This window comes from Poecile atricapillus, chromosome 8 (assembly GCF_030490865.1).
Source record: "Poecile atricapillus isolate bPoeAtr1 chromosome 8, bPoeAtr1.hap1, whole genome shotgun sequence".
NCBI lineage: Eukaryota > Metazoa > Chordata > Aves > Passeriformes > Paridae > Poecile > Poecile atricapillus.
This window is the reverse complement of record NC_081256.1, coordinates 18,879,202-18,904,958: the sequence shown is the minus strand read 5'-3', so window position 1 is coordinate 18,904,958 and position 25,757 is coordinate 18,879,202. Positions and strand designations below refer to the sequence as shown.

At 50.6% G+C, this 25,757-nt stretch overlaps 1 protein-coding gene across 2 annotated transcripts in view; it reads left to right on the top strand.

The window, feature by feature from the left end:
• SENP5 (SUMO specific peptidase 5) overlaps positions 1–13,399 on the top strand; it is a 48,278-nt gene extending 34,879 nt beyond the window's left edge. The window contains exons 10-11 of one of the 2 annotated variants that reach the window (XR_009278092.1): positions 12,298–12,417; positions 13,206–13,395. Coding sequence is in view for 1 of the 2 variants with exons in the window: in XM_058843681.1 (XP_058699664.1) it covers positions 12,298–12,321 (24 nt within the window). In the remaining variant the exon portion in view is untranslated. Of the gene's footprint in view, positions 1–12,297 lie in introns of both variants that reach the window. The other variant, XM_058843681.1, reaches the window with a different exon arrangement.
• Positions 13,400–25,757: the final 12,358 nt, after the last annotated feature.

Below are 25,757 nucleotides of genomic sequence, written 5' to 3'. Positions count from 1 at the left end.
CAGGAGGAGGTTGGAAAGACAGAGGGGAGAGTGGGTGTGCTTAACCCCTTGGAAGCTGTGTGGGGATTTGCTTTGGCTTAGCTCATTCTTGGGCCTTTGCAGCACAGCATCCCATTTGGGGAGGAGGTTGCATGGCTGCAGTGAGGGACAGGGCTCTGCCATGCTGCTGGAGTATCCATGTCTGTGTGGGATTTGCAGGGGCACCGTGCCTGCTGGAGGGGAATCTTGGCTCCTCCAGGCCTAATGACCCCGAGGGCTGCAGCAATCCATGAGTGATACAGTGCAATGTTAGGGCACAAATAAGTGCTCACAAGTGCCATGGCTGCAGGGGGAGTGATGCCTTCCCTGGCTCCTCAGTCCCTCCACGCAGAGCCGCTTTGGCTGCCCTCCCTCTGGGTCTGCCCTGGGAGCTCATGTCAGGGAGCTGAGCAGGGGAGCCAGCAGGGAGCTGTAAAACCCAAACCTTCTGCAGCTGCTGTGAGGCTGAGCTGGGGATTGTGGTCCTGCTGTCATCCCAATGGGACAAGCAGAACTGGCTGCACTTGGCCAGATCATAGGGTGGGGGGAGAAAAATGGAGTGTTTCTCTCAAAAGAAATGCCTGCTTGTGCCTCACCCCACTCTGTAGGGATAGAACCATAGATTCATGGAACTCAGGCTGGAAAAGACCAAATTCATCAAGCCCAAGCAAACCCAAGGGATGCACCCATTGTGGCCACATTACACTGCTTTGCTCTGGGGAAGCAGCCATGGTTTCCCCATGGATTTAGCAACATGAGTGTCTCCAAGGGTCTGGGCTTAACCACCCTCCTTAGGGCCAAAAGAGTCTTCCTCCTGTGATTCCTGCCTTTGGGAGCCTGCTGAACGAGCAGGAGGACTGTGGCCACCTGCTGTTGAGGTGCTTGCCTGAGGCTGGCCCACCTTACACCAGCATTTTGTGCTGGGAACACCTGCTGTGCAGAGGGGGGCAGACCCCAGCACTGACCAGCCCCACATAATAAATAACCACAGTAAAAATAGCCATCACTTAAATAGCACTTTACATCCTCAGGATGCTGTAAAACCCCAACTGCTTAATCACAAGCTGCTCTCTTGATGTTTAGAGTGAAACGATATTTTTGGTCTCGGAGGAGAATGTATTTTCTGGTGCCAAGAGCTACAGTGGGCCGTGTCAGCAGCTCCTCTGGGAGCAGGACAGGGCCACAGCAGAGGCAATTAAAGCTCAGGTGTTACACCAGCACATCAGAGTGACCCAGCCCGTGGCAGGGACTGGTTCTGAGCCAGCACCCAGCACTGAGCCCTGCCTCCCCCCTGCCACTGCTCTGCGGCCGCCTACAAAACTCCTGACATTTTGGGATTTGCTATATTTAAACGGGCGGACAGTTCAGGCCTGGCCAGGAACCCACCTCTGACAGTGATGGCTATTGAGAGTGGCACTGGGCTGCCCCCGCTGTGCCGGGGGCCAGCGGTGCCATTTCTGCCAGGCAGAGCTCCCCCTTCCCAATTAGGGGTGCTGCTAATTTTAAATGAGCTGCTGCCACCAAGCAGGAGCACTTAAAATATCATCCAGCCAAAGTGCCTGTGGTGACAGCCGAGGGTTGAGTGTGAAGTGGAATCTCTGGTCCCTGATATTTCAAGGCAGGGAGAGCTGTACACCTCTGCCTGGTGGAATGGGCAAGTTTGGGAGAGGAGGATTTTCTTTGGATCGATGTTTTCCAGAACTTGGGGAGGGAGAGGGAGATTTCTTTAATTGCAGTGACAACCAGCTCTGATTTCATTTTTAAAACTTGTGAAAACATTTAATTTGACCTGATACGAAGTGTTGCATTTCATTTTGCGTTTTAATTAATTTTGTGATCTTTTAATTAGACTAATTTCAAAGAAAAAAGTGTTTCTCTCAAAAGTGGAATTCAGAAGATTTTGAAGATCATTTCTGCCTCTGAAATGCTGCTTAAAAGCGTCAGAGGCTCTTTCTAGAAACTCTGGTTAATTCCTGCCTTTAAAGAGTTTACGAATGTCGTGGGAGTTAAACCTAGGGAGTGCTTTTAAAAAGGACCCTTGTTCCTCAGAAAGTAAGCACTGCTGCCTGTGATCCTGGGATGAAAGGGGAGAGGGTCTCTTCTCAGACCTTTCCTGCTCCTGAAAAAATTCAGGGTAATTGTGGGTATAGAGGGAACTGGAGCCCATCACTGGCCAATGGCTTTAGGAAACCCCAGCAATGTTAAAATCTCACACTGCCCAAGTCACTGCTCATAAAGGAACACAGCAAAGGACCGGGATGGAGCCTCTTAGGATATTTTCCATTGAAGAGGCTTTTGTTCCCCCATGTTGTTTAGCTGCTGCAGTGGGCAGTTTGAGGATGAGTCCACCTGAAGAGCTTTTGGCTCAGTAGCCAGAGGGCTGAGCCTCCACCAGCTCCAGCTTCAAGCCCTGCTGGCACTGTGAGCATCCAAGGTCATCTGACATTGCTCAGATCTTAGTTATGCTTTTAATGCATCACTTTTTTCAGTCAATTAAGAAACTAGAATCACGGATTTTAAAATATATACATGTTTACAAAGCATTGTGGCCAGTAAATCCCGCTCTGAGGTCCCATGGGTTTCCTTGAACCAATATGGGCACACCTAAGCTCGATGAATTCTTATGTGTAGAGGCAAAAAAAAAAAATTCTTTACAGAAAAGTGTTAAAGATGTCAATGGATGGCTGTAGCTGCAGCATGGGCTCAGGGGACAGATGCTCAGCTGCTGCTCTGCCGCTGGCCCTCATCACACCAGAGCTACCAGTACCTGTATGAAGGAGACTTTCAGACCACACTGAGCCTTAAATGAGGAACTTGTTTGTCTGCTGACCATCATCATCAGGGCTTGGGCACAGCAGGGCTTCTCCAAAAGAGTCCTCTGCCCTGTAGAATTAATTACGTGTCATCCTGGAGTACTGTTCCCTGCTCAGTGCTCTGCCAAGGCAGCTCCAGCCCCCTCCAGGTGCTCCTGAACTTGTGGTGGGTCTCATCTCCTCAGGCTCCGGGCACCAGTGGCATCCACCTGCCTGATGCTGGTGATACAACCTCCAGCTGCACCACAGGCTTAGCTCCCATGTAAAAACCTGCAGGTGATGGGACAAAGGTGCCATCCGAGGGCAGAAGGACCCCTCGCTGATGCTGATCCCATAAGATGAAGGGAAGCTTTGGGAAAGTGAAAATCATTTGGGAATTTAGGAACACCCTCAGCCCCGGTGGAGGTTATCACAGGGCTGTTCATTTTCCTAGAGCCCTGTTGGTGTTTCACATCTCTTAACTTCAGTTTATAATTGGATTGCAGCATCCAACTTTGTCCATTTTGGATGCTTGGGAAGCAGACGATGGAGGGGCTGCCTGCTGTTGTACATCACTTTTTGTACATGATATTGAAAGGACAACAGGTATCAGACGCCTCAGCTGCTTTGTAGAAGTTTAGACTGCATTTTGGAAAGTGTCAGGGCTGCATTATCAGGAGGTAATTTTATGCAGCATAACAGAGGCACTCAAATAAACTCTGACCCTCAGTGGGCACAGAGCAGGGCTTTACTGAATGTGTGTGCCCTTGGATTGACTCAGCTGGTGGGAAAGTTTCCCTGTACCCCTGACCTGCTCTGAGCCACCCCCAGAGCCTTTTCTCCATGTTGGTATTCCTGGGTTGTATTTTCTCTGCTCGTGATTAGAAGTCAGCACTCTGAGGCTGCAGAACAAAACACTTTCCTTGAGATGGCATTTGCATTTGAAAGGCACGATGGCTGTTCCAGGGACTTCACTAACTTCTTCTGTACAGACTTCTGTACAGTCTCCTGGCTCCATTCTCACAGTGCTTAATTTGGGGCTCCATGCTCTGATCCCAGCGACCTGCATCTGGCTCGAAGCCAGCCTTAATTGCCCTGTCTCGGGTGGTTGGGAGAGCCATCCAGCTCCAGCACAAATTACAGTGCTCTGAGGACAGCTGCAATTTCTGTCCTGCTGCCCCCAGTTCCTGGGAACTCTCCTGGCAATCAGCAAATGATGTGACTCACGTTCAAAGAAGCCAGATCCACTCCAGCCTAGCATGATATTTTGATTAGTAAGAGGCTGGCATAAGAGCTGAGAGGTTCCTGTGCGTGTGACAGGCTGTGAGTGTTACTCCCCCACTGCACCAGGCTCCTGCTCATTGCTGTAGCTTTGGGGAGTGAGTAAGGACCGAGTTGGGGTGCTCACTTGCACCTTCCCTGCGATGGGGTGAGGAGCTCCTGCTGGCCAGCCACCCTGGCAGGACACTCACCACCCTGCTCTCCCCTCAGGACTGGGCTTGGTTCCCTAGGGGCAGGTTCGGTGATGCAAGCAGAGCTGTGTAACCCAGCTCTGCCTCTCTTTGCAAGCTGGAAGTCAGGCTTTGTTTGGCCAGAAACCCAGGCAGTGTACAGGAGAGCGACTTAGGTCCCCTGATGTGTAGGTGAGATGGGAAATTGCAAATGCTCACACCTATAAATGTGTGTGTGAGCTGGGACGTGCTCAGAAATGCTCACTTTTATCAGCTCTACCTAGTTCTGGAGATGCCTGGTTAATTTATCAACTGAGAAGCTCCATCTCGCTAAGTCTCATTTCCATATTCTTTCCAGATGGTCAAGATGCCACAGAGACAGTTTCTAAGTAAATAACTTGTTTCTTCATGCAACCCACTGCCAGCCTCCCAAGTAGCTGCCCCAGATGGCTGGAGCATCCTGACGGTACCTGGGTTGTGAAACAAAGTGCCGAGTCCATGAATAATAGACACGGGGTGGCTGTGGCTTGGTCCAGCAAATTCTCTGTTTGCAGCCCCGGATCAGGGATGGAGAACTGCTGGGAAGTCACAGTGCCCCTTCCTGTGTGGATCCAGCCCAGCTGGGTGGTGCTTTGGTGGCACTCGGGCTGGGATGCCCTGGCTGGACTGCGGTGCTGCAGTGCCGGCAGTGCCGAGCTGCCGCTCCTTACGGCTCCTCTCTGCACCGCTGTCTGATCGCGAGTCAAAACCAAAAGGTTAAAAGCATTTAATTATGCTGATGCTTTCCCAGCGGATTAAACAAGAGGATAAATAGACTACAGCGTGTTATTTTGGATTTGATTTTGTTTTTTAAACAAGGGGAGGGAGGCAGGAGGCTGCGGCTCCTTGGCAGCTGTCACAGGTTCCGCTTTTGATGGTGTCAGTTGTGTCTGTGAGGAGGTGTTTCTCTGCCACTGTCAGCATTTTCCGGGGGAGGCTGAATTCATTGATACAGTCTGTTTGCTGTCCACATATTCACAGTTCATGTGTTACATTTTACATAAAGTAAACTTAGCGAGGGGAAAACCTATTCTGCAATTCTTCAAAGCTAATGCACACTAAATATATTCTGACACTGACAGGTATTTCTTATTAAATAGCTCTGAACTGCAGTACCAGGTTTTGCTTAAGTGGCATTATTCTCCCTAAGCAAAGACAGTTCATTTATTAGTCATTCTGAAAACCAAATAACAAATATTATTCTCTAAGCAAACTAAACAAACCATTTAAAAGGGGCCTGTCTGAAATGATTAAAGTACAGTGTCTGAAAAGCAGCTGACATTTTAGTGCCAAAATACCATATGGAGGCTCAAGTGCTTTATTAACATCCTTTGACCTAAGCTGCAAAATCTCCCAACACCTTTGAGCGTGGCAGAGCTGCCTTCCTGCGTGCAAGGGAGAGTGTGGAGGCAAATCTTCCTGCCAGTTCTTCAGATGTCATTTTGGCACACGGAAAAGCGAGGTGCAATAATTGAGGGGCTGGATGCGAGCAGGTCTTTTTTCGATTTCTGCCAGAGATACAGCATAAAATAATTCAGCAAAGCTGAAAGTGCAGGCTTTTCACTTACGCCATAAAAAATAAATATATAGTGTTTTTCTTATTTTTTTACAGATCTCTCTTTTTCTTCTAACTAAATATTTCCTTTCTTCTAAGCATCAGACATTATTTCTAGCTTTCAGGCGTGCAAAGTAAAAGAGCACGTGCACTGATATATATTTATTTATGGTCTACATGGAGCTGCCTTTGTGTATCCCCAGCTCTGCTCTGAAGATTTCCTTCACAAGCAGGAAAACATTTTTGTGCTGCAGGTCAGACAGAATAACTGATAGCACTGTTTACAGATCTGCACTCACTGGAGAAGCTTATTAAGCCACAGTTGTGTAAGGAAAAGCCTGCTCATCCACACTGGGATGATAAAGCTGTGGGTAAGGGCTTACGTGGCCGCTGCACCAGGCGCCGGTGGGAAGGGCCCCGTGAGCACCAGGGAGTCGCTGGATGCCAGGAGGAGATGCTGCCAAAGGAGCTGCTGGACAACCTGTTGTAACGTCATTCAGTCAATTGTTCTCAGCCTGTTCCACCTGTAAATGCTTGGGATCTGACCTACTTTTTTATTTTTTAAACAAATGTTTTCATTATTAATAGGAGTTCATCAGATAGCGAGAGGAAATAAGTTTTAGCCTGAGGTCTGCTCACGAATCATCTCCTGTGAGCACATCCATGCTGGCTCTGGAGCTGGGCAGCTTGACTTGGCAAGGATCAAAATAATATAAAACTTGCGCAAAGAGTTTAATAAAAAACCCGCAGATACTGAGCTGATGTATGTTATTAACTTGCTTCTCTGGGATTAGGTAGGTCTGGGTAAATGAGGAGATATTGGTCCAGGTTTGCTTTCTGCCGGTGTTGTCCTAGTGACAGGGGATTACGCGCCGCTGGGGATTAGCCTGATGACATGACATTGCCGGGGTAACGATGCACATGCGGATGTCACCGAAGGCATTTGGTCAGGTCCAGAGTTTCTGGCATGAACTGATGATTCTTGCCCCCATTAGCATCCCGGGAATGCCCAGCAGAGCGGCACGTCCCCAGCACTCTGTTGTGTCCGTCGGTGCTCTCCTCTCCCTGGCAGGGGCTGTGTGATCCCAGCAGTCGCTCCCTCCTTGCTGACCAGAGTGCACAAACAGCATTTTCATAGCTGGCACCGGCAGGAGCTGTAGAATAGTGGGAGCATTCGAAGTTCCTCTGTGGACACATGATACGGTTCAATAGGATGCTTTAAATAGCTCCTCTTTGGAGAGAGAGAGCGGGTCAGAAAGGCACAATGGCCGTGGCTCTGTGTAGCCATTGCCGGGTAATGATGGGAGCAGCAGATGCGGTTTGTGCTTTCAAAGGCCCTTCTGCCGGCAGCCTGCGTTAGGGAAAATGAAAGCCGGGCTGTTCCTGCAGCTCATGAGGGGGTGCAAGGCATCCACATGACACAGGGAATAATTGGGATCTGGGGAAAAGCAGCAGAATGAGCGCTGGAGAGCAGCCTGTGCCCTGGCCGTGCTGCTGCCTCCCCACAGTGGTGCCAGGTTCCTGTGGCTGGGTTCCCTCCCTGCACTGGTGCCAGGCTCCCAGGCTGGTTTCTCGTCCCACAGCCGGGTGGTGGCTGCAGGTGAAGCCATGGCCCGTGCTGGCAAACGGTGCCAGAACAGCTGCAGCTCCCGCCAGTGCTGTGAGGGAACAACTTCGTTAATCTGACATTGAGAGCAAATGTTGCTAATGAGGAGCCCAGGCTTTGGTAACCATGGCAATTCATGTTTCTGAAAATGTGAAACAAAGTCAGAGAAGGGGCCAATCCTGCTCCCCTCTCCGCTCCAGCGCACTCTTCTTGCTGGGGGTTGCCAGAGGAATACGGGGTGCAGCAGCAGCAGCGAGGAGTGAGGAAAGCTGGAGAGCAGCAGCAGCCTGAGGGCCTCATCCACCCATCACAGGAGGAGCTTACCTTGCTCTCAAAACATTGTCCTCCCGCTGCCCACTGGAGGCCAGGCTGTGCCCCATCAGCCCAGCGCAGGGCAGAGGCTTCGGCCGGTGCCAGGATTGCTTTAGCCATGACTCCCCAGCTGGGAAAGGCAGCAGCACTGCCAGCACGTGCTGCATGGCCACCTCTGCCAAGTGGCAATTCACTGTCTGCTCCTCACACTGTGTCTCTAGGGCCAGCTGGGTTCCCTATAAATTTTTATAGAAAATATAAAGTGACATCTGGAAGCCTATGGCAGATAGGCTCTCATTCTTCCTCTAAGCAGGGAAGAGCATTGCCCTTTCTTAATTTTTCACAAATCTTATTGTTGAGCTCAGTGGAGAAAAAAAAATGGTAATTGGGTAATCCTGTCTGCTGTTCCAGCTGCAGAGCCATCACCAGCTCCGCACATTTTTGGAGAATAAACACAAATTCCAGCCTGTGCAATGGCCACAAAGCCATTTGCAAATACAGGAGCTAAATTGCAATACACTGAGCCTAAAGCAAAGCCAGGGTTAAAACCAAAAATATAATTTCCCAGAACAAGACCAGTCTCAGTTCAATGAGCAGATGCACCCAGGTGCATCCCTGAGTGTCAGGACATCCCACACAGGCACCCTCAGAGGAACCCTAAATCCAGGCTTCACCCATTCCCCCTGGGCAGCCAGGGATTGCTGTGCTGCTGGTAGAGGAGGAGCAGAGAGGAGCGTTCCAGTTGATGAGGCCTTAGGGAAATCCACTGGTAAGCGAAAATCTCTAAAGCAAGGAGGAGTTTTGCCTTAATTAAACTGCAGTGGGGCCACTGGTGCAGAAACCCGACAAAGCTTGGGGGATTATTTCAGCTCAGGAATGCGGGAGATGCCACAGAGCCGTCGGGTGGGTGGGACACATCAGTCCAAGGCGGCAGCGAGTGCTGGTGCCAGTGGTGGGGAGCACATGTGCTGCTGGGGAGTGGAGACACCCCAGTGAGGGAACAGGGCTGTCAGACAAGGCAGGAAAATAAAAAAAAAATGGCAAATAGCAAAAAAATAGTAAAGCAACAAAAGCGACGACCCATGCAGGTTTGTAACCGGAGTAAAGCTTAGAAAGAAGATCGATTAGGAGCCAAAAACCCCAAAACCCCAAGGCTTTGGGGCAGCCAAGGCTTCCAGGGCTGCACAGGATGAGGCACAGCTGCTGGCTCTCCTGCTGTGGCCCTGGTGCCTTCCTGAAGAGCTGTCTCAAAGGCACCAGGAGCAGGGAGGGGTTTGTGTGATGCCTGCAGAGATGTGCCCCCACTGCCTGCAGGGCCAAGGTCTCCCTGCCCAGAGGATGGCCCCTGTTCTCTCAGGTTTTTCCCTGTTTGCCCCATCTCCCTGCCAGCAGCACTCCTTGCTTTCTCTGCCCACCACCCTTTGCAGGATCAGGCACATTTCCCCATCTCTTCTGCCCCTCTAATCTCACTCATGTTTATAAGCTTCAGGAGGCCAGTTCTGGTGGAACAGCTTCGTTTTTTTAAATATTCTCCTTTTTGATGAAGTTAGGGTTTGGGAAGTCCTGGAGGACTGCCTCAAAGGAAGTGTTAGGTTTATGTGAAGAACAAGGCAAAAAAAAAATAATCTCATTTTACTCTCTTTGGAACAATAATTGTCCCCTCTCCCCTTGGCTCCCCTCCCACCCCATGGCTGGGAAGAGAGAAAAAGCTCCTCTTGCTGCCAGTATGCATTTCCAGAGCCTGGGGTGTTACTCCCTGTAAGCGTGGCACATCCTTGGACCTGCAGATGCTCCTGGATCTTTCAGGAACTGGTCCTAGTAAATCACTGCAGGAGCTCCAGGGCCCAGGACTGGCTCTCACCCCATGGTGGGGCTGCTTGGTCAGGAGATCCCTCCTGCAAGCTGCTGTCTTTGCTGCCGTGTGGTACCATAACTGCTCCTTTCTGGGTTTGGTTTTTGGGTTTTCTGGGTTTTTTGGGGTTTTTTTTTGTTTTTTGAAAGGGGTGATTACTTTTCTTTATTTTGACCTGTTATTAATTCCCACCCATCAGACTGTCCTGGATCAAGCACCAGCACCTCCTGCAAAGGTGGGATCTACCATTTTGTTCTGCTGAAGAAGGAATGGAGGAGGACAAGGGGTTCAAAGGGAAGCATCAAAGCAGAAAAGGCACTAGGAGAAAACCTCAGTTAGGAAGAAGAAGGCAGGGAGGGAAGGAAAGAAGAACTGGGCTTCAGCTGCAGCTCAGTAGGACTGCTAGAGATGAAAGCTCCTTCCTGGGTTGGCCACATCCTATCCCACTGCTTGCCCAGAACAGCAAGGTTCCCAAAAAAGCATCAGCAGAGCAGCCCCCCACCCTGTTCACATCTCGATGCTTCACCAAGCATCTCACACTGCTTACAGTGATGCTGTGCAGGGGCATTTCTGCCATTACCTGCAGGGGCCTGGAAGCCACGGCAGTCACTGCTGCCTGGGGGCTTCTGGCCATCAAGGCCGGGGTCCCCCTTGCTGTGTGTGCCAGGGACAATGCCCCAGCCCAGGGCAGGGCTCCTGGGGCTGCTCTGAGTGTTCATCATGCTCTTGCTACCCAAGCACACATTTTGGCAAGACATTCAGCCTCTCCGTGACTCAGGGAGCTGACAGCTCTCAAGTACATCCCAAGGATGAATAAAAAGCGACAGAACAGGTAGTGATTTCTGCAGTCAGCCAGAGTATCTGTGAAGACAGTCTCAAAACTGTCTCACTGTCTTAGTGGCCAGAGGATGCCTGTCACAGCCACTTGACCTGCAGGCAGATGGTTACTGCCTGTCTAACGCTGTCTTTTGGGGCTTGATAGGCACTTCTGAAATGCAGATAGACGGCAAGCCCTCACTGGGGGAAGGGGGCAGTGCTTGGCAGCTGGATGCCAGCGTTAGGGTGTGCAGGGCAGGTTGCTGGGGAGCATGGCACGTGTCTGTTATCGGGGCCAACTTGATAGCCCCCATCCAAATTCACCCTGAGGCTGGCAGGGCAAGGTCAGAAGGGTTTGCAGAGCCAAATGGAAGAGCAGAAGTGTCATGGACTGATGTCACCTGCCTGTGATGTCACCACTGTCTTCTTCAGAGGAGCACTTCCAGTGATAGCAGAGCTTCTGCAGTCTGTCTGCCAGCCTGGCACTTGCTCTGTACAGCGTAATTAAGCAAATATATTAATAGATTGGGAGCCGGGGCCTGGGCAATGTTCTTCTGTGACAGACAAACGCAGAGACAAAGCAGACGCTCCCTTCAGAAGTTCTGCAGGATGCTATTAGCGGGCACAAGCTTGCATCCCATTAATGCCATTGCTGTTAGGCAACACCAAGTCATTTACATTTTAAACGAAGCTCCCAGACCAGCGCCAGTCCAGGAAACCTGCAAGGCTGTGTCTGCACCCAGGGAGCCAGGCTGTCCAGGAATACCCTGCTAGTGAAAACAAACATTGCAAGGGCTTTTGTGCTGATTGCAAAGCCACCCCACAGAGGTGACACGGGACAGGAACAAGAGCATGAGGGATGCTGGCAGGGCTCATCTTTGCCAGGGTTTATTTGAGGATGGTGGTGTTGGTCTAAGTTGATACTCCCTCATGGCCCATTAATGACTTAAATGTAGCCCATGGGGTGGCCAGCAGGGAAGGACTCTGCCTTCTAATGCCAGCTGCATTTACAGGGACAATTCCTGCACATCTGCATCACCTACAAGGAGAACATGTTGCCCATCTCCGCTGAAACGGCTCTGCAAGCCCTGAAACTGCCAGTTTCCCATCCCTGGCCTTACATGATGGTCTTAACAAACTATGGCATAAATATGCCAGGCAAGGGAAGGCAGCTTTCACAGAGGATTTGGAATGTCATAAAACAGGGGATTTTTTTTTTTCGTCGAAAGGGAGATCTACTCATTTGAATGGACAGTGCTGCAGAAACAAACTGTTCAGAGGTGTTGGGAGGGGAGGAGTGGCACTGCAGCCAAAAACCAAGGGGCTAATTGTGTAAAGCTGGTGAGGAGATGCCTTGGTCTGAGCCACCAGTGTGCTAATGGGGAGGTTGCTTAGCTACAGTGGCAATGGTGCCTCAGCAGCCCCAGGTAGAGGAGGGAGAACCCAGCGTAAACAGCCAGGAGGAAGAAGGGTCATTAAACTGTTCCCTAAAGACCCCTAACTAGTGCTGGTTGGAGGAAATAAATAAGGAGGAAAAGTTGGTCTGAGTGCCAGGGAGGAAGCCAAGCTGTTCAGGAGATGGCTTGTCTGCTGCCTGAAACTGCCTCTTGTCACTGATTTCAGCTGGAGACTTTTCCATAGCACCGTCTCAGCCCTCAAGCATTCCTGGCTTTTTTGTCTCTCTTCCACTTTCCCATTTAATCCCTTTCCCTTGGAGGTGAAGGCTGAGAGCTGTGGAGTGAGTGGGGCAGTGGAGGGTGCCCGGATGGGGGCACACACGTGTTGCCCCTTCACGTGTGCCTCAGGCTTCGCAGCAAGAGCAGCCAGGTGGCTTCATGTGACCTTTCCTCTGTCAGCAAACATCACCCGAGCTGACCTGAGCCTCCAGCCCGTGGTGCACACTAACAGAAACCAGCGAAGCTCTGCTGTGTCCTGCTCCCGTCCGGCAGTGGATGGTGGGCAGGGAGAAAATCACGGTGAGTGGCACTGACAGCACCAGCTCTAAACAACAGTTAGGAGGAGAATTATTTTAATGAATACATTTCCTTTCAATTGTATGCGAATAGCAAGATCCCATTAGAACGGGGAAGCAATTAAAGCTAATAAAGATGAACACGCAGCACTGGGCGCATGTGGAATAACAAACAGCGAACAAAGGATTCAGGAGAGAGCTGACTCTAATCCAAATAAATGAGCGGCGATGAAAGGGAAAGCAGCTCGGGTCTCCTGCCGTGAGACACGCTTCCTCCCCGCCGGCTCCACCTCAGCGTGGCAGGGAAAGTCATGCTCGGGATGAGGATGGGGCAGTGGCCAGGGGCACGGTCCCCACCCTGCCGTGCCGCTTGCCCAGGGGCCGGAGAGGTGGCCACGCTCCCTGGGGCGCATCCTGCCGCATTTTGCATGAAGGTGGCAAATGGCCCCAGCTGGGGCAAGAGGGCTCAGCAGCATTTGGTGAGGCTGCAGTGGAGAGAGGGGGTCTGACTGCGAGGGTGGCAGGAGCACATAAACTCGTGCCATTCCCTGTCTTATATTTGATTATTGGTGGTGACCGTCCAGCCAGATTAACAGCCCTGAACACAACAGGCTTGTGACGAGCCCAAAACTATCAGTGCTATGTTGAGGTGGAGCGTGGAGGAAATAATAGCCTCTTACAATGGTGTATTTACACAGTAGGCTCACAGGAAAATTGGGTAAACTGATAATTACCCAAGGATATTATTGGCTTTGGCAGAGTTAATAATAATTAGTACTTCTCCTTTTCCAGGCTACTTACAGGAGAGACCTTTTATAATCCGTGGAATACAAAGGACCTAAACCACCAAGAACTGCTTCCACGTGTAGCTTTGGAAAAAACCCACACTGACTATTTCAGCTGGCAGGCTCCAAGGGTGCAAATCACGCAAAGACACTGGGGAGCCAGACTGAGAAATAATAATAACACTAGTAATAATAACAACAGTGACAATAATAATACTAATAAACTATTTTCTGTATTTGAAAAAAAAACTTGTGTCAGAAATGCATTTCCCCCAGACTATCTCATGCAGCCAAACCAGAGATAAACCCAGCACTGACACTTGACAGATTCGTGGGATGCTGGAAGCTGCCCTGCTGTTCCTCTCCCAGCGCTGGCAGCTCCTGGTTTGCTTTCTAGCTGTTGCTTTCCGTGGCAGCGCAGCACTTGCTCTTCCCAGAGAGCAGATATTATCCGTCGCCTCTCGCTGCATCTCCTCCTTGCAGTCTCTCCCCAGTTCCTGTGAGACAGCAGCTCTGCACCACCAAGCGCCTGGGGCTGCAGTGCCACGGCCAAGGATGCTGTCACCGCTCTCTTCCTGCACACAGCCTGCTCAGCAGCACCGAGTGGGGCACAGCCCTCCCTCCTGCCCCGGCCTGCTCTGCTGCTGCCCCCGGGAACAGCCTTTTCTGGGTCAACGCCGCTTGACAGTTCGGGTTAAACGGGGTGAATTTGTTTTGAGACTCGCTGGAAGAGGAGTGTGTGTGTGCCCCCACCAGCCCATGGCCTCCCGGCTTGCGGCTGCCTGGGGGCGAAGAGGTGTGGGGTGAGAGGGACCAGCCGGGTGTTTAAGTACTCGGAATTGATGTGTGTGATCAGCCATGCGAGCACACCCCCAAAGCCGAGCGCTGGGGGGGATGGAGCAGGAGGGCTCCCGATTTCGGCACACCGGCCTCCCTCCTGCCCAGCTCTGAGAGCAGTGGCCGCTGGGTCCCCCACCTCCGGGCTGAGCCCAAATCCCAGCAGCTCTTAAGACATCTTTAAGGCATAGCTTTGCCTATCTCTTCTGCAGCTCCACCTCTCATTCCCACTTTTGCCTCCCCTCACTGTGCCCAGCCCTGCCCCTGTGAGCTGCAGTGCCCTCGCAGACCCTCTGTGCCCTCCCCGCTGCTGCCCTCTGCCCCTGCCTGCCACAGCCACATCCCTGGCACGTAGGATGTTGGCTGTCTCTCCTGCTATGGGCAGCCTTCAAATGCTCAGAAATCACCAGTGAAATCCCCCGCTGCCCCAAGCTGGCCCATAAATCACGGCATTATAAAAATAAAACTGTTTTGTGCGTGCATGCACATTTCAGGTTGCCTTTTAAACCTGAACTTGTTTCTCACACGTTGGCAGAAGAACAGAGGGGAGTTGGAGTCAAAAGGCAAGCTTGAAAAATAAACGCATACTTCTCTCTTGCTGCTCGTGAAGGGCTCCCAGAGGAAAACAGAGAAAAACAGGGCAGGAAGAGGCCCCGGAGGGGTCAGTGTGCCCATTCCCCAAAGCAAGGGCAAACTCTTCCCTGCAGGCATCAGGCTGCCTTGTGCCCAACAGCTGGGGTGACAGGAGTGCCAGCTTGGTGCCCACAGTCCCTCATTTCCATTGCCCTCCCAATTTTTCTCTTTCTCCCTTTTCCACCCATTTTCCCCTGCTTTCTTGTGGTCCCATGTTCATGGCCCGTGTCTGCCCCGTGTCCCTGCAGGGCTGCAGCACTGCTGTGGTGCCCTGCCCCGGCCATGCCACGTGTGCTCTGCTCCTGCCTGAGCCACCCAAGGAAGAGACTGAAAGCTATGCTGTCTTAAGCCACAGTTTAACATAATTAGACATCCTGGCTTGAGGGCAGTAATTACGTTTATAATCCTTAAACATATCTTAAAAAAAAAAGTAATTGCCTCCCAATTCAATACCTTTCAAAAAATCCTTTTAAACAGTGCTGCCTCCTTCAAACACAACTCAGTCAACAGTAATTACAATAAATTATTCTAAGTTCTAAAAAACATATAGGAATTAATCTATATGTGCAAACTGCTAACCAGTTCTTGTTTACCCTTCCCTCCTGCCAGCCGGATGCTTCCCAGCTCCCTGGCTGCAGCCCTGCCCTCGTTGAGCTCCCATCCTTGGGGTCCAGCAAAGCCTCTGCCTGCCCTCACCAGAACCAGATCTGCACAGAGCTCACCCCATCTGGGCTGGACACAACAGCAACCAGCTGAAGCTGGCACTTTGCAGCCTTGGCTACATTTCAGAGCCAAGCCACAGGCAGGCATCACCAAATTTACCAGCTTTTTAGGAGTGACTTCACTCTAACCTGCAAGGCAAAGGTGGCATGAGTGCTGGCCAATGGATTTGATCCTCAGCTGGGAAAAATAAGGCATAATTCTCCTCAAGTCAAAGGCGAGATCATGATTCACAGCAGCTGAGAATCTGGCCAACAGTGTCAGCAGCACGACAATAACGTAATGTTTTCATTATGCATTGTTTTTTTCTAAATACTTAAAAAATTATCTAGGAATTACTCACACATCCAGTAATAGTTACCAGTCTTGGGTATTTAGGCAAAGGTTTTTTGAGACAGGGATGGGATTGAAACAGCTTTAGTTATCGCCTCTCATGCTCTGTGCACTTCTCCTATCACTTCTGCTCTCCTCCTCCTCTGTGTACACAGTCCAGTAACCTCTTCCTGACAATCTCCAGATCCACAAAATTGCTCAGTTGGAATTTTGCAGTAAATAGAAAATTGCTTTGCTCCTTTCTCTCAGGACAGCACAGAAAATGAATCCAAATGAAAAAGCAAGTAGTGTGTATCTGGTAGACATAAACAGCACAAGAAAGGCAATTCTGTTTTCCAGCCCCGCTGCAGAGCAAATGACCTTGGAAATAATAAAAAGCCTGGGCCTGAGCCTGCTGCAGAGCAGCATGAGCCTTTATTTGGGGAAAGGCTGGAAAGGAAAACCTGGAGGAATGGGTATGCTGATGTGCAAGTCTCTACCAGATGAAATGTCTCTGCTTGGGTCCACAGCTCGCAGCAGGAGGAGGACAGAGCTCATTAGTCCTTTCAGCCTCACCTGGTGCTCCTGGGAGGCTTTACTCAAACCATCTCCCTCTTCTCTGCCAGCTGCCCACAGTGTGTCTTTCCCAGATTGGAATGCCTTTCCTGGTTGGGGTGGTGGGATGATGGCCCGTGGCCAGGGATGAGCAGCTCTCCCAACACCATATTCAGGCATCCCTGCTAACATTTGTAAATGATGGAAGCCCAGTGAGGAGATCAGGGTAATTCGTGGCTGTGGAAGGAAGGATGGATAGATTTATAATTCTAATTACACATCAAACCAGTGCACCTAATCATGACCAAGTAGAAAGCATCTGTTTGGCCTCCAGCTCAGTTGATGGCATCACCCACATCCACCCATGGCACTGAGCAGCAGGAGCTCCATGGTGCTCATGGAGAGGTCAGGAAGGATCTGAGGAGTGAGAATGAGAGGTTGGACCTGGGTGTAGTTTGTGTCAGAGGGAAAAGCTGCTTTTTCTTCTGGGGCTGCCAAGGGGATGGTACTGTTCAGAGCACGCCCACAGCCTGGTTCTGGCTGTGCTGGATCCAGCAGCGCTGGCCAGGTCATTGTGTGCTGTGAGCCGTGTGCTTTTTGATTCCCACATTTCTTCAGAAAGAAGGAAATAAATAAATAATTGGAAGAAAAAAAAAAAGTCCATGAAGGCAGCCAGCAGAAAATATGTATTTTAAAAAAAAGGTTCCTGGATAAGAGCAAAGGGGCAGCATGTGCAGCTCTGCCTGGCACAGTTTGCTTGGTGCCAGGGACGCCGTGTCTGCCTGCACTAGAGCAGATCAGCAGCTCTGCAGGGAGAGCATGGGGGTCCCAGGACAGCTTCACCCCCCTGCAACTCCCCCAGCCCTGCTTTGCCCACCCATTTATCCAGCACAGAGGACTGAAAGCAATTTGTCATTTCAAGAAAAGACGTTGAACTGTAATAATCCCAATATTTGCTCTGTTACTGCTGCATTTTTAGCCCCAGCTGCTCTCAGGCAGGGCAGGGTGTTGGATTGGCAGTGGTGAAGCCAAGTGGAGGCCGGGCTGCTGGGACAGTTGAGCGAGTGCAGCTTGCCTGGCTGTGAGCAAATGACAGGCTTAGGTTTCACTGAGGATGGAAGGGGCAAAGCAGTTACCCAGGGGGTCTGGAGAGCTGAGAAATGCCCCGGTGACCTACGAGTGTATCTCCCAGAATGGCGTCTCCCTAAATCTCAGAGCTTGTTAACTCACTTGCATTTTTATTTTGTAGCAAACTATTTAATCTGAGCTTCAGAGGTGCAGCTTGCCCCCACAGAAAGCAGTGAAACAACGATGGGGGGGAAAGGGAGAAGTAAATCCCACCTGTTTCCTGTTTTTATTTCCCCCACCCCCATCTTTCTGTATTTTCTTAGTGTTCCCTGGCTGTTTGGGAGCTCCTGCAACTTGTCCAGAAATACCTCTGCTAGTTCAGTGGCATTTTGGAGCCCAGGAATTTAAGGAGGGCTTAGAAATTCCTAAAGCAACTTTCAACTGACTAAATGTGAGTGAAGGCAGCTCGCTGCTTTTTCAATCAGCATTTCTCTTTTGTGTCTCACTTCCCCTCTCCTGACCTCTCCCTTGTCCCCCTCATGCCCAGGAGCTGTGGTACCCAGCTTGTCTTCTCCTGCCCCGTGTCCCTGGACATTTGGTGCACACGTGTGGTGGTGGCAGTGAGATACAAACATTCCCTCAGACAAATCCTGTGAGCAGCTCTGCAGACTTCTGTATCTTTGATGGGGTTTTGGGGACAAAATTTCACTATATTGCACTGTAGAAGAGAAATCCCTGAATGTGGGATGGGACAAATGGGACATCAGCTGGGAGATACAAGTTCTATCTGATATTTCCAGGGTTGCTGGGATGGTGCTTAACTATCCATCATGTCATGAGAGCAGCACTCTGTTTGGAACAGGAATTTCCTAAGCTCTGCACGTCTCAGTCAGAAGCAGCCAAATTTCCCCATTAGAAAGATTCCCTAAGAAAACAGTCAGGATGGAAAAGCACCCCATGAAAGCATGGATCACCTTCCCTGCACCAGCCATCTCTACCTCCGCTGCCAGGGTTAGCAACGCTGCCAGAAAAATGTTTGCGAGACGCTGCCCCGCTACCTAGAAACCCTTATACATCTCCGATATCATCTGTACCACTCGCCTCACAATACACCAATATATTTTAACTACAACCCAAAATGTTGCAAAAGAACCTTTTGAGTAAATCTCTTTGGTGCAATACAGATACGTCAAGGCTGATTGTTATTGTACATGTCAGGGCTGTTGAAGTGCAGGATAAAGAAGGCCATTGTGCTCCCACGGAGGGGACAGCTCGGATGATTAATGACTGCTCCCTCAATTCTCCGAAGAAGAGATGGAAGTTGGATAAGGCCTCCGCTGGCGGTAGGGGCAGAGCACCAGAAGACATACCCAGAGCGAAAAAAAGAGGCTGGGGCTCCGCATGGAGGGGCAGGATCAATAGGCAGCAGCCTGCCGGAGCGCCGGCAGCTCGCAGGCTTGCAGCAGGAGCGGGGAGGTGCTGCCTAACACTGGGGCTTGTGTTTGCTGCTCTCACCTCTTCTCCTAATCCAGGCTTTTTTCTTGCCGCTTTTCTGCCTCCAAAAGTGGCTCTTGGGAAGGCAGATGGTTGCCCATTGAGTAAGGCAAATGGCAAAAATCAGGGAAATTGCAAATTGATCTTTGCCGAACACACACGGTGACTTTGTTACCCGCTTTTTGAGCCTCGGCGCAAATACCTCCCGGGCTAATTCTAAGGCGTGCCAAAGTAAATTACATTTAGTTTGCCTTAAATAAACAATGACTCTTCCAGGAAAGGTTTGTCTCTTCTGGGCACTTGCATCATTTATCATTGCTCCACTGTTTTGAGTTGGCTGCCCTTTTAGGGTGAGATGTCTCTTGGTTTTAGTGTGTGCACAACCATAGAAAGGACAAGGTCTTACCCCAAGAAAAATGTACTGAGAAGATGTCATTAAAGCTAATGAGAGTCCAGGCAGCTGCAGCTCATTAGAGAGTGCCTGGGGCCAATTGTAACTGAGACCTTTAAATATACATCATAGTCAAATAAACAACATCATATTCGATCTGCAAAGTCTCTATCAGTTCCTGCCCAGTCCTTATCGCCCAGCCTTACATTTTGCTGAGAAAATGTTCCCTGTTCAATAACAAACCCAGAAGCAAGTGAGACCATCGCATTTAGGAGTGATGTGCTGAGAAATGGGCATAGAGGAGGGGGGTCCCTTCTCCTGGAAGCTAAATTGGAAATTAATTGATTACAAGGGTAGAAGACACTCAGGACTCAAGCTCTCCACCCTGCCCGTAGGACAACATGGCAAACAGGTCAAAGAAACTGCAAAGATGCTGAAGACCAGCACATTTTAAACAGTGAGTGAGCAATTAGTTTTTCTCTAGTTCCTTTCTTTGGCTTCAGGACATGACTTTACCGTAAAAGAAAATGAGAGGTTTCTGACACTACTTTACATTTGTTGTCGTTACGAAGCATTTAGTGAGGAATTACAGATTTACAAGCGTGGGGATTTCCTTCTCAATCAGCAGAGTTCCCAGAGGGGCTTCCCATCACCCCCCTTCCCCGCGGGCAGGAGCCCCCGGGCTGCGCCATGGGCAGGCTGTGGCTTCCTCCTGTCCTCGCCCCACGTGTGATTATTAAGTTCTTATCGCAATAAGGAGTCACTGACACTGGGCTGCTTTCCAGGGAATGCCGCTCCCTTAATAGGCCATTATATCTCGGTAATAAGGGCTAAACTCTTCTGGGGGCATTTAATCATAAATTAAGTAAAATAACACCACCGATCCTGCCTTTCTCCCAGCCCTCGCTAAGGGGGGTGATGCTGTCCATGGATCCTGACCAGGGCTGGCTTCTGGGGCTGGTGCAGGGTGTGCACAGCACTGCCAGAGGGGTGCAATGCCCCTCACGCTGTCAGGGCCATGTCTGGGTGTCCATAAACAATGCAGATAATAAAACAAACTGGGGACAGACTGTGGCTGGGTTCATTGACTCCAAGCCCAAGGCCTAGCTCCCACATGAGGTCTCTGCACCCTCACTTGACAAAGGGCACCTCCAGTTCCTTTCATGCTGAGGCCTGGGAACCGGGTGGCTCTCACTGTGGGTATCAGCCTGCTTTAGGGCACAGTGTCAAAGGCAGGATCATCCCTGTGACGGAGCCATGAAGAGCTGAGCCTGGGGTTGTCACAGCCTGTCTGGAGATGCTGTACCTTCTGCATTAGTGGGAATCAAACCATGGGCCCATCTCTGCCCGAGCAAGAGAGCTCTGGAGCCTAGGATGGGGGAACCTCCTACCATGAGGGCTTGCAATGTATTCTCCTGCCATGGCTTGCAAGGTAGTCTCATAGCATGGAGGTTTGTGAGGTGGCCTCCCACCATGGGAGCTTGCAAGGTGCACTGTGAGCTCCCATCTTCATCCTCTTGATGATGCTGAAAGGCAGGATTTGGACATTCAGTGAGGGAGGGACATGAAAGGCAGCCCAGGGAAGTGGGATCTCCAGCACCAGGGCTGCCAGGGAATGAGCACATCTCTGTCCCCTGGCAGCAGGAACACTGAGGGTGCTCCTGCTGGTGTCATGTCGTGTTTCCAGCCCTCATCAGAGGCAGGTACAGCTGCGCGGGCCTGGCAAAGCCCTGCAGACACACGGCTGCTTTGAAATGGAAGACACAGCGCTTCAGCTTCACTTGGTTTTAAAGCCAGTCTGGAAACAGCAATGCAAACCTTCCATAAAGACACCCCCAGCACCTCCCCACACAAGGTATATTGGTTTAATTTGCACCTGTGCATTTCTTGGCACAGCCCAACCTGCAGCAAGCCAGGAGTAAATCCAGTTAGGAGATTTCTGGCACAAAGCTGCCCCAGCTGAGCAAAGCCAGCCTGAAACAACAGAAGTTCAATGGGTTCAGTCTTATGTGCAGCCCAAACTTGGGATGTAGCTACACCCCTGCCCTGAGATGGCAGGAGAGAACAGGAGGTGTTTGGGGTGGAGGGATTTGCTGTGGGTAATTTATGACACCTTAGAGCAGCTCTTTGCCAATAGTGACTGCCCAAGGGGGAGGCTCTGGATTATATCTGGCTGCCCCCTATTCTCCCTTCTCTACCAGCACCTTGATGTCATGTAGGAGTTCCCCCTTCCCCCTTCCCCAGGCCCTAAAGCATTCTGGAGCGTCTGTGCGCTGGGAGCTATCCCACTGCCAACCTCTGCTCAGGCACTGGGGACCTGTGAGCAGGATGCTGATGCTCATACTTGAGGTTTTTTGCTCAATTCCTTTCTAATCCGAATTTTCAATTGCTCATAACTTATGTCATTTGGGCTGGAATTTTCCAGACGTGATCTCCCCTACAAAGGTGGCTCTTTCCTTTCCCTTTTATTTTCTTTCTTTTTTTTTTTTTTTTTTTTTTTAACCAAGGAAAAGCATTCAGCCAAATGGTCTGGCCATGTCCAGTTTTTCTTTTTTTTCTTTTTTTCTTTTTTTTTTTTTTTTTTTGTAAACACAGACTTTTCTCATTATATATTAAAATTATAGTTCTGGAGTCACCTTTCCTGCTGCGGTGTCAGTGGGGAGCAGGCCTCTGGCCGACCGCCGGGGAGCTGGCGTGTGGAGGGGGATCCTGCTGTCCAACCCAGCTCAGTTTTCCTCAGCTCACCCAAACACTGACCCTCCCCAGAGCCCTTCAGGTGCCCTGGGAAACCTGAATTACGACCCTTAAAGAAGACATTTTGCCCAAGAGCAGAGCAATTCGTGTTGCTACTTTAGTGTTTGTCCTCCCCCAGCAAGCTGGAGGCAGGCCGGGTGGGGGCCAGGCTGCTTTCAGCAGGAGCCTTGTGTGGGTTCAAGTTCAAAACCCCTTTTCCTTCCAGATTTTCCAAAAGCACTGATTTTCAAGTAGGGCTGGGAAATATACATTTGCAGGTATTTCTGACATATTTATGCTGTTGCTCCCCGTCATCTCTCTGTTGTGAGGATCTGGGGGATGGTCCCCACCACTGAAGGGGGTGAACATCCCCACTCGGCTCAGGATGGCCAGCAATGGGAACAGGCAGCACACACGTTCCTCCCTTCCTTGTGGCAGCAGAGGGGTTAAAGCCGGCAGGGTGAGTCCCAGGGGGTGTTGGGGGGCCGTGGCTGTGCGGAGCAGGGCGGAAGCCGCTCCCCCTCCCCGCTGCTCTCGCCATGATGTCACCTCCCCGCTCTCCCCAAGGAAGCGCTAAACGAGCCCCAGCGCTAATGGGGCGGTGGGGCCGGGCCCTGCAGGTGGGCAGCACCTGGCAGGGGGTGCCCGTGGCTGCAGCTGACAGAGAACCTCAGCACACAGCACAGCCCCTTGCAGGCCTACGTGCCACCTCCTGGCTGCTGAAATGCCTTGAAGAAACTGGGGCTGAGACGAGTCGCTCTGCTCCCCGTGTCCCTTCTGATGCCTGATGGAAATCTGGAGCAGGAGAAAGCTGGAGAGAAATCCTCATCACATTTTCCAGGGATTAATAGGCCATCTGACAGTGCAGGGGTCATCCAGGCTCTTTTTGGGGCGAGGTTGACTGCAGAGCATCCCTGCTGTGCCTCCTCCATCCCCATCCCATTCTGACAGCAGATGCGAGTCCAGCTTGCACCCTCATGCAAGAGAAATCCCTTTCTGCAGCCCTTCTCCTCTGCAGAGAAGAAAGGCGTGCAAAGAAGGCTCCTATGTTTCTCCAATTAATGTAATTAAGAGAATTAAACTTTTGGAGAGAGTGAGTTTTTCATTTTCTTTTTATTTGGTTAGGGAAATTCCCACTGCACACTCTGTGCAAATGAAACCCAGGCTCCTTTCCGTTGTTCGGCAGCCCCAGGAGGACACGTTACCTTTCAATCTCGCACACTAATGTGTTTAGAATTAAAATCCCCCCGCCCCAGGCGAGCAAAGGAAGGATCCCAGAGCCTTGATTAAAGCACGGCTTCCTGAGCAAGGATGTGCATGTGGAGCTGCTGGGCTTGCAGTGTGCCCTGCACAGCCAGCCGAGCCTCCCCATGAGCACCAGGAGATGCCACCACATCCTGGGGCTTCCAGTTTTCTGGTGGTAAGTCCAGGGTGGTGCAATAAAAGCTGGGGAAAAGCAAGGCAGCCCTGGGATGGGGTGGCTGGTCCCCACATTTCACTGGAGGTCCCTCCTGGCCAGCTTGCCCAGATGAATTCCAGTGCCGTGGCCCCATCAGGTGGTTTAGCACATAATACTGAAAAGCAATTATTTTTGGCAGCCTGAATATTAAAAACTCTTCTCCATAAGACTGTATTTAGCTATCAAGGTTACTGAAAAATAAAACACAAGTAAAAGTCTTTGTACAATCCTGCCATGAGGCCTCGGGTACTTATATTATCCCACAAGCGCTCCAAAATTACAAGCCAGCTCCCCAGAATGAAATAGGCTTAAAAATCAATAAGAATAAAAAAATACATTATGACTTTTAATTTTTCTTCAGCTTTCTGAGCATTTTGGGCACACAGGGGAGATGTTAGACATTAATGAAAGCTGCTTTTCTCATCTAAACACAATTTCAGGTGGTCGTAACTTTGAAAACCATGGAGACATCACTGGGTCTGTGGCAGGTACAGACCTGGACAGGGAAGAGAAATCAAAAAACTGGGGCAAAATGGTTCCTTTAGCACCACTGGGGTTTCCCACAGTTTCTTGTAGCGGGAAATGTGTCTACAAAGAGCCAAACCTGCTCTTTTTTAGTTTCTTTCCCCCCAGCAAAAATCTGCTGACCCAAAGTCTGGCTTTCTGGTTCCTCCCATTTAGCATAATGTATTGGAGATAGGGCTCCAGGAGCACCGTCTGGGGTGGGAGGAAACCACAGGACGGCTCGGGAGGCAGCACAGGGCTGCCGTAGCTGTGCCGACATGAGCACAGGTGGCCCAAGAGCGGGCTGGAGGTGAGGCTTGGATTTCCCAGTGTTTGGCTCCTCTCCAGTAAAAACGTTAAAGATCCGCGGCAGAAGATGAACGGGGTTATCTGGATTTAGCAGGAGGCGTTACCTTCCTTTTCGCCTCCAACGGAGGAGTGGGAACAGCTCCCTGTGGTCAGGAGGAAAACTTGAAGCTTTAAAGCCCATCAGGTTTCTGGGCTCACAATGAGCTCTTCTGATTATATCTTTTTTTTTTTTGATTAGGTGAAATATTTTTCTCTGTTAATCTCTAATTCCTCCAGATTTCCCAAGAGTCATCCAGAGGAGAGAAGCTGGAAGCAGGGGGAGGGAAAGGCTGGGCAATGTCATGTTGGGAAAATGGCACAGGATTTATGGATGCTTTTCCAGATCCTCAAGTCTGTAAATAACCATAAGGGCAGTGACTTGCTTGTGACAACCCACAGGTGTCTTCAACGCGTGATTTTGGAGAAGAAAAGCACCCACAGCCATCACCCAGGGACCAGCTGCCCATCACCACAGCACTGGCAAACCTCCACTTTGGGAGGATAACGAGCATTTTTGGCTGCAGCAGCAACGACGCCATAAAACACCATGAACTGCTGCTTGCAGGCTTCTCCCATCGCTGCTCGGAGCATCTGTGGAAGGGAAAACTTCCCAGCGTAACATCCACAACCTCTTAAGTAAATAGTCTTTAATGTTGCACTAAAGGGTTGTAGCCTTAATATGTAAAATCTGTTTCGCTTTTTTAATTCTTGGATCGTGCTGTGGAAAGTGCTCCAGAAGTTGCCTGTTGGCTTTTTTCCCCCAGCCTTTGGTCTCGGAGGAGCCGTGGCCAGGAACGCCCTCCCGCAGCGCCGCCGCAAGCCCGGGCCAGCGGGAGCTGGTGGGAGATGCCCTGAAGATGGCAGCAGGGCCATGGGCACCAGCCTGCCACAGCCGCCGGGTACCACAGCGCTCCGCTAAATGCTGTTTGCAGCAAATATTTTTGCTTTCAAGAAGAAGGGAAAACGAAAAAATAGAAAAGGAAAAAAAAAATAAAAAGGGTGGGGAGCTGTTTTGTAACAAATGCCAGAGCGCTCCCCGCAGCTGCAACTTTCTGCTGCATCAGGATGGAGCAAATCACACCCGCTCACTGCAATCTGCCGGGATGCTCAAAGGCTCATCAGCCCCTCACAGCTGGGTCCTGCCCGCTGAGTGGCAGCTGAGCATTTTCAACTAGGCATGAAGGGTGGGATGGGTTTCCCCGACGGCTCTGGGTGCTGCCAACTCCAGGCTGAGGGAGTTATTTTAGGGTTTCTTCTTTTCCTTGTGCTTGCAGCCCTTGGAATGTGGGCTCATCAATGGTCTGTGGTTGTTCCATTGATGGCATGAAGGTAAATGTGAGATGGAGCCAGTAGCTATTTGGCTCCTGGTGGGGCAGTGTGTGTTCTGGTGTGTTGACTGAGTCTGCTGGGTGCTGTGGAAATACGTAAATAAATGAAAAAGCAATCTTTCTTCAGTTCTCCCAATCTTGATTTAGGGTGGCTGAAGCACTGTAAATGACAGACTG